This window comes from Camponotus vicinus, unplaced genomic scaffold (genome assembly GCF_025532165.1).
Source record: "Camponotus vicinus isolate PSW18456_S1 unplaced genomic scaffold, iyCamVici1.0 SCAF_5, whole genome shotgun sequence".
NCBI lineage: Eukaryota > Metazoa > Arthropoda > Insecta > Hymenoptera > Formicidae > Camponotus > Camponotus vicinus.
Genome location: NW_028141977.1, coordinates 13497657 through 13511366, shown reverse-complemented (window position 1 = coordinate 13511366; position 13710 = coordinate 13497657). Strand labels below are relative to the sequence as shown.

Sequence of the window (13710 nt, the reverse complement as noted above, 5' to 3'; positions counted from 1 at the left end):
GCGTGTCGTCGGAGCGGAACTCCGGCTATTGCTAGAACGAGATAGACCGATGACGCATTTATCTAACAGGTTCCATCGTAACCGTTTGTTTGTTCTGTCCGATTTTTATCAATATTCCCCGACAACGTCGCGCTCTCGTTCGCTCGCTCGCTCGCTTGATTTCGCGCGACGTGTATAAATATTAATCGATCCTGTTTGTGCAATATTACACGCACTCACTCTTTTTTCCACGCAATACAAATATACACGTGTGCAATGATGATGATGATGATGATAATGATGATGAAGCAAACATCGAGGCTAGACTCTCGCCCGCGCGAAACCTGTATTTCTCACGCGCCGCGCTCGCTCGCTCGCTCATTCTTCCATTCTGCCGTTCTAAAAATAGATTTGCACGCGCGAAAGCGCGACTAGTTTTCCGCTTATAATGAATGGATCACTTGTCGTCACAGCATCGACATATGATTTAATTCGTAAATCCTTTTCTTCTAGGAAACTAACCGTCATTGTTTTTTTTATTTCGATATATTGAGATCGGTGGTGGGATAAAATTATTTAATATTTTTATTTATATACAATTTATATGTCAATTTAGTTTTTTCTTTCTGTACAATTTTTTTTAATTGCTTACATTAATGAGTAAAAAATAAGGAAAAGAGTTTTAATAACAAGGCATCAATAATTTGTTATTTAATTATTCATTTAAAAGAAAAAAACAAGTCTGGATTTTTTGCACAAATATGGACACGATGTGTATGTGTGTGTCTATATAAAATCAAATTTTACATCTCATTTAATTCTGTAATTTGATATTTTATTTCTTTTTTCAACCTGAATAAAAGTTGAAAATTTAAGTATATCTCGATAAGTATATATTAAAAATTATATTAAACATTATGTTATATATTAAAAATTTGACTTATCATAAATTTTATTTATTGAAAAATCAATTTCATGTAACTTATTAGATACTCCTGACTGGAGGACATTTTGTGTAGACTTTATAATTAAGAGAAAATAAATAGAAAAGTAGCTTTAATACGTCCCATTATCGAGATACTAGTCAGGAGCGATGATCTCTCGAGCGCGGGATACAAAATCGAGACAGGAGACGACGCAAAAAGAGGACGGAAAGCAATTATCGCGCACTCGTCTCTGGCTCGTGTAACCGCGACCGGTTTTCCATCTCTGACGACAGTGTTTGATTATCATTCGCACGATTTTCCACGTGTATCGTCCAACTGTCGCGAAATGTCCAATTAAATGGCCGGCGCGTTTATCATCGTCTCTTGCTTATTTGGTGCATCGATGTCTGTGCGTAAGTAAGCAGGCCATTCCCTCGGCTATTCTGTCACATTTCTTCACATCTTTCTTCCTCCCCCTCCCTCTCTCTCTCTCTCGTAACGTCGCGATATATTTAAACGGTGATAATACGACGAGCGAATCCTATCGATCCCGGCAAAACCGGTATTCTCACGCTCCGCTCGTTCGTCCGTAGCTAAAGATAGCACTCGTTTCAATACTCGCCGAAGGATGCTGGACGTACGCTCGATTCCCGCTCGTTCAGAAAAATCAGCTAAATTGGTCGACACACACAGTTATATGGAGATCGTTACACAATCTTATTCGAACGCGTTAAACGTATATGATAGAGGCGTGACATTTTAATTCACGAGAGAATACACTTAATTATCTCCCATTTCATCTCTATTGCACAATTAGAATACGAGTGAATTTACATGGAATGTATTAATAGAACACTATATTAAACACGGATAAACTTCTATCGGATTTTTCATCTATTTTAAATTTATTAATACTGTAACAATCTTTCTCTTTGATAAATACTCTTATCAAGTGCAAATCAATTACGTAACAGATTCCTATATTCAAGTATAATTAGATTAAATCAGATTTTAAGTCGTACACGTTATAATAAATAACTGTGTAATAAAAAGAAATTCTTCTTCGAGAGGAAAAATAAAATACATTTGATATATATTGCGATCAGGCTAATTCTGATTAGAATAGAAAATTTTAATAGCGCAAATTTCTGCCGATTTTAATTTCAACGGGATATTTTAGCATTTTTTTAAAACGAAAATTGCCTCCGTCATCAAAGAAGATATGCTACGTGATATTGACAAAAATAAAATAAAATAAAATAAAAAAGAAATAGAAAAAGATTGAAGCTATGAAAAACGATATTCTCGCTTTGCAGTGATTTATTATTAATGGCCGGACATAATTAAGGGGATTCGTGATAAGTTGCCAACGTCTAATGGAAGTATAAGATTTGATTTAGAAGCCGAATAGAGAAATAGAGAATGTCGCGGCGAGATGCGAGCGAGAAGCTAATGAACCGGTGGCGACCGAAGAATCGTCATCGTCATCATCCAAAGATAATTATTAAATGAGACGAGCAATTAAAAGGATTTAACGATCGCCGAAGCGCGCTCACGCTGGAAGAAATGTATCCAACGTCAGTTGATAGTTTTAAGTGGCCATTTCAAGTTTTCTCGTACACATATATCACTGATACTGAAATTACCGATATTCTTTGTCGCCGACAAAGGGAGCAATTAGGGATCCCGATGGATTTTATTTGGATTCACAATCAATGCATTAATTTCCTCGTCGTCGATGGCAAAGAATTGTACGTTTAATCACTTTACGAAATATATGTCTACCTGCGATTTTCATGAAAGAATAAAACAAATCTAGATATTTTTATAAATATTTTCTCAAACTTTTATACCATTAAATTTACCTTATGAAAGATTATATAATTTTCTCTCCATTTAAAATACATGTTGCAAAAGCCAAGAAAGGAATATAAAGGAAAAAATAGTATAAAATATAAATACAATGATACACAAATTTTGCACCGAAGATCGTCCCAGTTTTACCTCCGACAGTATTTAAAGGCAATTATTTAATTGAAAAGATTTAACGATCGTCTTGATAGCCGCAAAGGGACATATTGTTACTGGCCTTCGAGAGCGAAAGAGAAAAGTCCAGATCGGAGCAATGTCGGGCTGACACGGAGCAACGCGACGCGACACAACGCGACTCATGCGGACCAGGTAAGCGTCCGCATGAGTGCATCACGCAGACTACGCTATAAATAGACCGCGAAGGTCAGGGGAATCAGCAGTTTTCATGCAAATGCACCGGCCGTACAATAATATGTGGCGGTGAGAACCGTCTGGATCGTCCCGAGGGTCACACGTGTGTTTTTCGATCCTTCAATAACTCTCTAATAACTCTATAAATTCTATAGCCTACACTCTTCACTCTTGTTCATTACATGTCGAAATACATTTGTCATTATTCGCAAATAAACACAAGTCAAACACCAGCGTTGGCGACAGCTGGCTCGCAAAACGCAGCGGCATTTTGATAGCCACGCGGAATCGCTTTTTCGATTTGTAGGTCGTCATCGTCCTCCGCGCGGCGAGTGCGATCAACAGGTGGTTGCAGTCGATGTCGTACACGTGTGAGCAAGCTTGTGTCACGAGCGCACACAGTCGTGTTTACTTGTCGAAAGTTCCCACAGCGGTTTGCATGGTACCCCGTACGCCTTACGAGAGATATCTGCTACCGCAAAGGTGGGCATTGAGGCTCGCTGTCCACCTACGGACATGTACCTAAATGGATGCCTCGATGTGAACGACGCGCAGCAAAAGATGACCCACGCAATCGAGTTGCTTGCTCGACACTTGCGACATAAATACGGAAAATGCATCTATATGTATGCATGTACTTTTCTAAGGTTCAAGTATTGAATTTCTGCATGATAATTGTTAATTTATATAATCATATGGTGCTACAAATATGACTAATCCTTTTTAAAACAGCATCGCGTGATGCTAGATGAAAAATTCATTTAAATTATCTCTTTTTTCCTTTTTACGTATGTGGTCGGAATATCGTATGCATCCGCACCTGTTCATGCAGCTATACATTAACGAGTTACTTAACACGCGATGTCGAATATTTTTTGTAGAGTAAGCAATTTTCCTAATTTCTTCCAATAAAAAATGTTGCAAATTTAATAAATTTTTCATAATAAAGTATAACGTTTTTATACAAATTTAATAAATTTTCCATAATTAAAATAGCGTTTTTCATAAATAAATTCACATTTTATTTATAATTTGATAGCATATGCTATCGACGAGATATAAAGTGTGTCGGAAATTATTAACTTATTTATATTTTTTTCATAAAATAAAAATAGAAAAATTTCGTGCAGACTTTTACGATTCCTTTTAATTTTGCAAATATATAAAAAAACCTTAAGAGAGAGAAAGAGAGAGATTTTACATTTAATATATTAATCATTTAAATGATTTTTTCATTTTTTTGAAATTTAAAAGAAGCAACAACCAAGCATATTAGAAATGAAATTTAAAAGAAGCAACAACCAAGCATATTAGAAATAAACACTGAAAAAAATAAAAACTATATATATATATATATATATATATATATATATAACAGTAAAAAGATTAATTATACATAATCTTAATGCTTCGCGTGTGCTCGCAGGCATAAAATCCGCTGCTGAGACGGCAATAGAGAGAAAACAATCTACCGGAAACGGCAACGTAAACGCGACAAACATCCGTACGGCGAAACGCGAACGGTGAGAAAAAAAATTCCGTTGCTCGACGAAATTTAACTACGCGTTCCAATGCGAAGAACGAGACTCTCCCCCTGTTGAAGGAATCCGCACAAATTTGCGGCGCGATTTCTGCCAGTAAACGACGAGTGAAACTAGGTGAAAGTAAATGTAGTGGTCCTTCTCCTTATGCTTATGCACTGTCCCTCACGTGCCAAGAGAAGGGCCACTTACATTCCCTCACTTGCAATCGCCCCCGATCTTCTCTCTTTCTCTTCTTGTACCAAAGAATACTAAAGATTCCTGTATCAAAAGAATCGATGCCGTTCAATGTGAATTTTTTTTATATGCGACATTAGTATTTTATAAATTATTTATTTTATAATTTATTTTATATATTTATTTTATAAGTTCCAAAATTTCATTCTCTTCCTTTTCTTCTTGTGACATTTCAAAAATATAAGAAATCGGACAATTTTCCTATCCTGTTTTTCGTCGATCGTTTGCGTACTTTTTTCTCGCCATTACGAATTAACATGAATTGTCTAAAGGTCTTTTCAGCGTTCGAATATTATTTTCTGTATATTCCAGAATGTGTCTTCCACTGGATATTCTTTAAGTCGCGATTAAGATTCTTCTCGCGTCATAATTTCTCATCGACCAATCAGCTGGTAGACTTAAAGTTAATCGTAGAAAAGATTTATATCTACGAGTTACCTCGTCGAAGCTGATTGCGATCGAGACTTTCCACATCGATATATAACTGTGCATAGTGGACGGCTTTTCCATGGTCGATTCATTCGGTTCATTTCACGAGGGATCTCTGCCCCTGACGCGGCGACTTTCATGAAAACATATGTTTGATTTGATCTTGACTCGTTTTAAATCGTGCAAATTACGAATAATTTCCTAACATGAATTTAAAATCGCGTACGATAAAAAAGAGAGAAAGAGAGAGAGAGAGAGAGAGAGAGAGAGAGAGAGAGAGAGAGAGAGAGAAATGCCAGTATATTTTCTTGCACTGAAAAGATCCGTGATAGACATGTTTACTGAGAGAATTAAATTTGACACAATCCCAACTTTATATTCAACTTATTGTTAGCAACATTTTTTTCACTTTTAAGTAATTATTATTGCTCAAGGAAACATTTTCGAGCGTCTTTAATTTAGCACAATGAAATATATTTAATTACTTCCCCTTAATATTAATTTATATCGAAAGATAATAACAACATTCGCGATATTGAAATGTCACTTTCAATTTGCATGCGTAATATCGGTTGACAAAGCACACGTGCCGTTGGTCGTATCAATTCATCTCGTTTGAAACGCAAGATTATTATTTTACATAAGCTCAGGAACGCCAATAACTTTAATCGCCGCGACAAGAAATGAAAGAGGAAACGCGAAGCTGGTGGAAGCAGCGGTAGAATGTCAAAGCAAAATTCTCAAACGGTAGGTGCATATACGCATGTGTTTTATACGCGCGTGTGTGCGGCTGCAGGTGATGCGACTATACGATTGGCATTGCCGGAATGTTGTTAAGTAGCTGGATTCGTGACTTTGTGGCGAAGCATGGTCGCGCATCGCTGAAGACCCGAGGCTAATTTTCCGTGGCTTAACGTGCTTAGGTTTCTTGACTTTCCGGCTTGCGCGAATCTTTTTCCTTTAGAATAGATTACAGAGACGAAACTATAGCTGCGCCTAAGTATACGAGGCTTATAACAATGATTATTTCGTTGGGTATACTTTATCGTAGCGATCGCATTGAAAAATGATCTCACTGTCCTTGCGTAATGATGTGCGGAAATTAAAGAATATATAGTATTATATTTAATATGTTTTGCTGAATTACTGTAATAATGTTTCATAATAGAGCATATAACGTCCGCAAAATATTCGTGTTCATCAAAAGTATTATATGCAACATACAATGTTCTGTTAATTAAATTTTTTGTATTTTATAATCTCATTAAAAATGCTCAATTTTCTAGTAATTTAAAAGATTTTTAAAATATACCTGCGTGAACATATATATGCTGCAATCAATTTAATGTCTAAATTTAAACTGTCAGTCTATGCAAGCTTATATAGAAGTTTCCGGTAGTCTATAAATTGAAAAGTCATGTCAATTAAAGTTACATAAGTTTAATACCACTAGCAAAGAAAATATATCTTTATCGTTTTGAAATTTTCTGGTTTATAACTTAAAATTTTATTATTTCATATAATATACAAAAAAAGAAATCATATATAAAATAATATAATTAATTAATAATTCATTGTTATATTCATTGCACTATTTATTATTTTTTATCATACGATAGCAATTTTAAACTTATGTAATATTGCAAAACATATGATAAAGATCTGTGACTCAGATTATTCTTGCCTCGTGATTGCTGACCACTTTTTCGGAGAAATATCATAAGTAGAGAAAAAACAACGTAACCTTCATTTTTAAACTAGAAACGTAACTCGCTTTGATAAAATGTGTAGCGTGTAATAAGTGCGATTTGTTACATGTACTGTCACGGTTAATTAAATTTATCAGTTCACAGCGCATATACTCGGTGAAATTTCCCTTCATAAAAATAAAGCACACTCACGTTCTATTATAATTTTGTGGACAGCATAATCCTGAAAAGTTTATTTTCTGCATTTCAATTTTCCTTCCGCGTTAAATGTCATCTAAAATGAATTTCGCGAGTCGGCGAGCGCGACGATATCGAATCGAATCCGCGATTGCGTGTGCTCCGTCGTGACGTTGCACGCATATCGTAGCAGCTCACGCACGCATGCACGCACGCACGCCCCAGAGCACACGGCCCGTAATTATATTGTCACGCCGCGGGTGTTCAATTTGTCGAGCGCACCTCCGCCGTCGTCTCCACCACCTTCGTTAAGGTGGATCTCTCTTCCCGAGAGGTACGGTCGGCGCGGCTCCAAGACTTGGTCTCGCCCTACAACCCCATGGTTCTCACGCCGGCAAAAAACGGTTTTCAGCCGGTTTCTCTGTGCAAGTCCGCACGAAATCATCGGTAACGACGCGTCACGAAGTTCCGACCATTTATTTCTCTTCTCTCTCTCCCCCTCCCCTCTGATAATAACGTTTTTTTTTTGGTCTCTCATTACAACCACATTGAATTATAGCAGAGTCAAAAGAGGGAAAAGTTATGTAATTTTTTTCTTGCATATACGTCAAAGTAAATTATTTTTTAAAAATTGTTTTTTGATGAGCAATATCGTTCGCATTAGCGCACATAGATAAATTATAATTCTTTTTGAAAATTCCTGCTTTCTTTACTATACTGCATTGATAAAAATAATAGTCGAATTTGCATATGTTCTTTATTTTCAATAAAAATGAGCCGGTTGACAGCTAATTTTTAACTAATATCTACGAAGCAAAAAGAAAATCTTCGATATTTTATCAATCTTCGATATTTTTTCTGTTATCGAACATTTAACGATAGCATACGAAGAAATTTGTTTTGACGTATGTAAGGCAAAAAAAATTCACTTCTTGCTTCTACTATCTACACAATTAAACATAATTGCAGTAAAGTATTAGAAGTGTGTGTGTGTGTGTGTTTCAAATTAATATAAAATTCCCTTTTAGTTACATGCAATATGACTGAGTATCCTCATAGTTTGTTTTTAATTAATAAGCGTAATACTTTCAATAACCTGTCTAAATAAACAAAAAAATACTTGTAACAAAAAAATATTTAAGTCTGATTATTAGCTCTATATTATTATTATTAAAAATATTAATACTCTATTAATATTTTTTTACACGTAGTAATATAAATTTTATGCATTGAAAATATGTGGAAAAGAATTAGCTTATATATTATAGATAAAAAAGATAGCTTATATATTTTCAATTTTACTCTGAAATCTGAATAAAATAAACATTCCGCGAAATGAGATAACGCACTCGTGTAGTTTACTATTAGTATTTCATACTCATTGATATATGCTATTAATAATTCCGCGTAAATAACTGTAACATTTATTAACAAATACTTATTAACGCATGTTTATGTTTATTAACGCATGTGACAGAATCAAGCTAAGATGTTGAAAATAAAAATGTATAATTTACTTACATAACTGAGCATAGGTATATTGCGCGATTGAGCGACTATCGCCTCGACGTGGCAGGAGCCTTCCGGTCCGAAAAAGGCCACGACCCCCTCGCAAATCATGTCGATCATTGCACTGGTAGCATCGGTAGTCTCTCCCCTCGTGTCGTTCCATCGCATCACCAGCTTCACATTCGGCAAAATGTTCTCATCGTTGTTGACCTGACACGCAATGAGACTATCCGTTAGTTCCAAGCGAAAATGAAATTTCGAGATATAGGAATTTTTTTTTGATATTTTGCACACAAAAAAAGACAAAGATCAAGTTTTAATTATTCTAACTTGCCTCTTTGAAAATTCGCCTAACAATATTTTATATATGGTAGATAGAAAAATTGAATTAAAAATTATTTTTATATTTACAATTATGATATAATATTTGTACAGTAATATTTGCACAAAAAAACTTTACGTCAATCCCACCGGAACTTATTTAATGAAGCCATTTTCTAGCGATAAGCTTTCATTGTGCAATAACTATTGCTTCATTGTTCACGCAATTACGTGATAAAAGTTTATCGCAATCGATTCTACGGTGAAGTTTATCGGTTTGTATTACAATAAATGCGAGAGGTTCACACGTATGTGCGATACACACGTGTCATAATAGCTGACTCGGCGTGTATTGCCCATGGTATCCCGTCGTCTTATTGCTTGATGCGCATTCCTATCGGTTCACCCGGTATATCCGACTCGCGTCTACATCATATGCTTGGTTATTATGCAAATTCGAATTCCAGCAAACAATACTTTTCCGCGTAGAGTCACTTCGACGACGTGCCAATTTACATGCCTGGCGAGCTGAAATTATAACCGTCAGCGACCATCGTTGAAAAAAGTTCGCACACGTGCGATAAAACCCTTTTGCGCTGTCGCGTTCCATTGTGCGCTCTAACACTAGAAGAGATCTGTGTATCAGGCTGTAGCCGCACAGTCAGCGGAATAAATCTATTCGAACTATACATATGCAGATAGTCAGATTACGATACATATAAAGATACCGATTATTGTTAACAGAATTCAGCTCACAGAAATTTTGTAAGGAAAGTATACATTTTTAATTCCCATTTATAGAAATGTAGGAATAGTGTACCAGCTGTATCAAATTTTGAATTTTATGGGTATAATTAAAATAAGTGCATTGCAAATGACGTCAAATAATTATCAGATTATTATAGAACTTCTAACAATAATATAAATAAAATTTTAAAATAGATGCAAAAACATTTTTTTTAATTGAAACAAATATTTTTAATTTTTAAGTTAAAAGTTTTTCTCCGAACGTATAAAAATTCCAAGATTTTGAAAATGCAACTTACATTGACTCAAAAATTGCAAAACGCTGGTTTGTATAATTTTGCATTTTAGCAAATTTGCCTACTCGATATTATTTTTTTTCATCTGATATTGATTTATTTACTTTATAATGTAGATGTAGGTGATGGAATCTGTTAATTTACGTGATTGAATTCGTTTGCAATATATATCATTGTCATGAATAGGAACTAGATATTATTCCATGTATTACAAAATTATGTAATATATAATAAATAAATATATAACACTAAAATATATATAACACTATATATATTCTGCATTCATGATTTTTCTTATACAATTTATTAATGTTATATCCAAAGTAAGAGGTTTATCATTAGATTCGTGATATCATGTAATTATCTTGTGAGATCAATTTCGCTCGTTCCAAAGCATATACATGCGTTTTGCAGAAATTTCTTAGTACATAGAAGATGATGAATAATACTAGATACAAAGGTAGAATCAATTTGACAACTTCATCAGTCATTTCCATGAAATATTTATGAAATGAATATTATGGAATAAATTGCTAATGAAATCAAATAAATCACATCGTGGGAAGGTAAAACATACATGATTGAAACATAAATAATGGAATAATTTTAAATTTACATAAACGCGTGTGGGTCATTAAAATATTATATATTCTATTCAATATTCAAGTTATTACATTACTTAACAAAGCTTATTATCTGGTAAATCAGTGTCTTTACATTAAAAAAATGTTATTCATGGTTGTAAGAAATAAACGAAAAATGAATTAATAATATTGATTGAACGAAAATAAAGAAAAAAATTAAGTGATAAAGAAAAACATCTTTTAATCCTATCGAAAAGCAACTTCCATTAAAGAACAAAAAACATTCATATGTTTACGAAAGATTTCGCGACACACAGCAATATGTGAATCTCTCAAAAGCCGAATTGATTCACTTCATTTTTATAAATTTCTTAATATTAGCATCACAAAGCATTGATCATGCGCTTGATACTGAAATAAAATAACAAAATAAAATAAAAGTGAAGTTGAGATCAGTTTAGCTTCTGAGATGCTCACATGACAGCGTCATGAATTTGTGCAGTCTTCGCTTGTTACAGCACCGTTAAAGCGGTTTCATGGAACCCTACAAAAAAAAAACATTACTCTTCCCGTTGGATGCCTGGCATTCCTGATTTTGCATGTGCTGCATACGCAAGTGCGTACAAAATAATCACATTTGTAGCGCGTAATTTGCATATCAACGTTATATCTTTACGGGAATGGATGCTGATGCACTGTTAATTTTCATATTTTTCCAAATCGTAACAGCTGCGAATTTATATGTCGGAGAAAATATATTTTCCTTGATAGAGAATTAAAATAAATACGAACATGCAAAATACGTTGTGCTAAATAAAAGCTATTCGAAAAAAATAAGGCAATTATCGCCCCGTAAATCACTTTTCGATTCTATTCAGCGAGCACGTTTGACCCGTGAATTCAGTCTGTTTTTTAACGCTATATCTCGTACTTCATTCCGTTATAATCGCAGCGGGGCAAAAAATTCTGCTCTCTGGCGCAGTGAAAGTTCGGCGTTTCGCGTTCCTCCTTAATCCGCCGTTCATTTAAATTACACTTCCTTCATCAAGAGTCAGGTCAACAGTAGCGACGTAGCGCGCCGGCGCGGCTTATTATTTATTAATAGAGATCGACTTTACACACGGGCAATTTACAGGCGAGCATGTGGACCGCGTTACCCACCCGCGAACGGATATTACGATTGAGATTTACGCGTTTAAAAGCGCCAAGTGCGCCGCGCCCATTATGGCTGCTCTCTCGCGTCGATTATGCGAAATTGCCAATTAACACTCTATTTACAAATATACCGAGTCGAGTGAAACTAGTTTACGTTCGTAGGAGTGCGTATACGACGAATGCAAATTCCGCGATTTTTTTTTCTGCTTTACCCACGGGCGAAACGCCTAGATTAGCGCGAGCGCGTAAGGTGGTTCTGTAACACCTGTATCCTGCACTTGCGATCGCCGTGACCGAACCGAGTATTAAAGGCGATTCACACACGTGTGATCTGATACTTTTGCATAATTATTAAATATATTATTAAACTTAAATATTATTATGTTAAATAACGACTTGACATGTGCTATGAAGGTTTATGTACATTATACGAAATGACACGTTAGTCTTTTGTTGTCGTATGAACGTATTGTGAAACTATTTTCCATACTCAATATTAAAAAATAATGGTCATTGTCTTCGCTTCTCAATTCAATCTAGTGTTGATTTTAATCTGAATGAAATTGCATTTTTTTAAACTAAAATGTTTTTTAGAATCGAATTTGCAATAAATAAAATTCGCCTGAACAGTAAGAAAGGAAAAAAATATGATTGTTGGGAATATAAAGATGATTGTTGGGAATATAAAGGGAATATATATTGTTGTGTTATATAAAGAATAAGCAATATTTCAATTATGTAAGATTTCAAAGAATCGTTATGCATTCAAAGATTATGTTAATTAATTAAATTTATTAATTTATTGCCCTTTATTATCTATTTTTTAATTAATTAAATATAGTATAAGAGATTAGATCATCCATTGAATTCAAACAAAAGGTTAAGCTTTAATGACTGGCGTAAATGTACGTTATGCGGCGTCTACAATGAGATTTTAAGGAGACTTAAGGAGGAAGATTTAAGAAATTGACCAATCACAGTCGAGTATTCTCTTAATACTTGACTGTGATTGGTCAATTTCTTAAGTCTTATGCCTTAAGTCTCCTTAAAATCTCATTGTAAACGACGCATTGTATAATAATGACATTAAACGCGAAATGAAATGTCAAAATATTCTCGCCGAGGATATTTGAATTGATGATAATCATATTAAAATGTTTTATTTAAAAACAAATATAAAAATATTCAACATTATGTTGAAACTCTGACGTTACATATAACGTATATAGACCTTAAGAAACGTCTAATATTACATTAGAGATTTGTGTAAAATAGATCAATAATATGAGTTATTAATACATTTACTGTTTCGATGGAAAAAATATGTTACGAGCGTAATGTATTACGTATACAGAATTTTTCAATCAAAAGAGATAGCCTCATTTATTATCATTTATTGTATCGGCGAAAAATCCATTTCCACTGCATACAATATAATATGACGATGAAAAAATGGTGAGTTTTATTGACTTTCTTATTGATAATAAACAAATATTAATATTCATCTAATTTTCATGCAATATTCACTAACATGATACCAAGCAAACAGTCGATTTGCCGCAACAAATTACTATCTAGAACAGTGTAATAAACTGATTGAACTTTAATTATCATCGGTTTCGTAAGCGTAACAATTTGCGTCATTAACGGGTCGATAACCGATAATGTCGAATTGTTAAAATAAGCCCTATGACGTGCAGAAATGTGAGGATAAGGTTACTCGTTGAGAACACAAAATGCTCGTATCGCATCGTACACATACATACGTACATACATCGCGCTGGAGAACGCGCGTTTGTGAATCAAGCTTTATTCTAGCCGCGAACACAGAGGCCGACATTGCGATCGCGATGCTTACTCTTGCGTGGCATATCGGA

General features: G+C 34.4%; 1 protein-coding gene across 2 annotated transcripts in view; it reads right to left on the bottom strand.

The window, feature by feature from the left end:
• The window catches only part of LOC145972081 (receptor-type guanylate cyclase Gyc76C), a 69038-nt gene that overhangs the window by 22061 nt on the left and 33267 nt on the right, over window positions 1–13710 (bottom strand). For both annotated transcript variants that reach the window (XM_083100333.1, XM_083100334.1), the window contains one exon: window positions 8743–8940. In XM_083100333.1, coding sequence (XP_082956459.1) covers window positions 8743–8940 — 198 coding nt within the window. The remainder of the gene's footprint in view (window positions 1–8742; window positions 8941–13710) is intronic.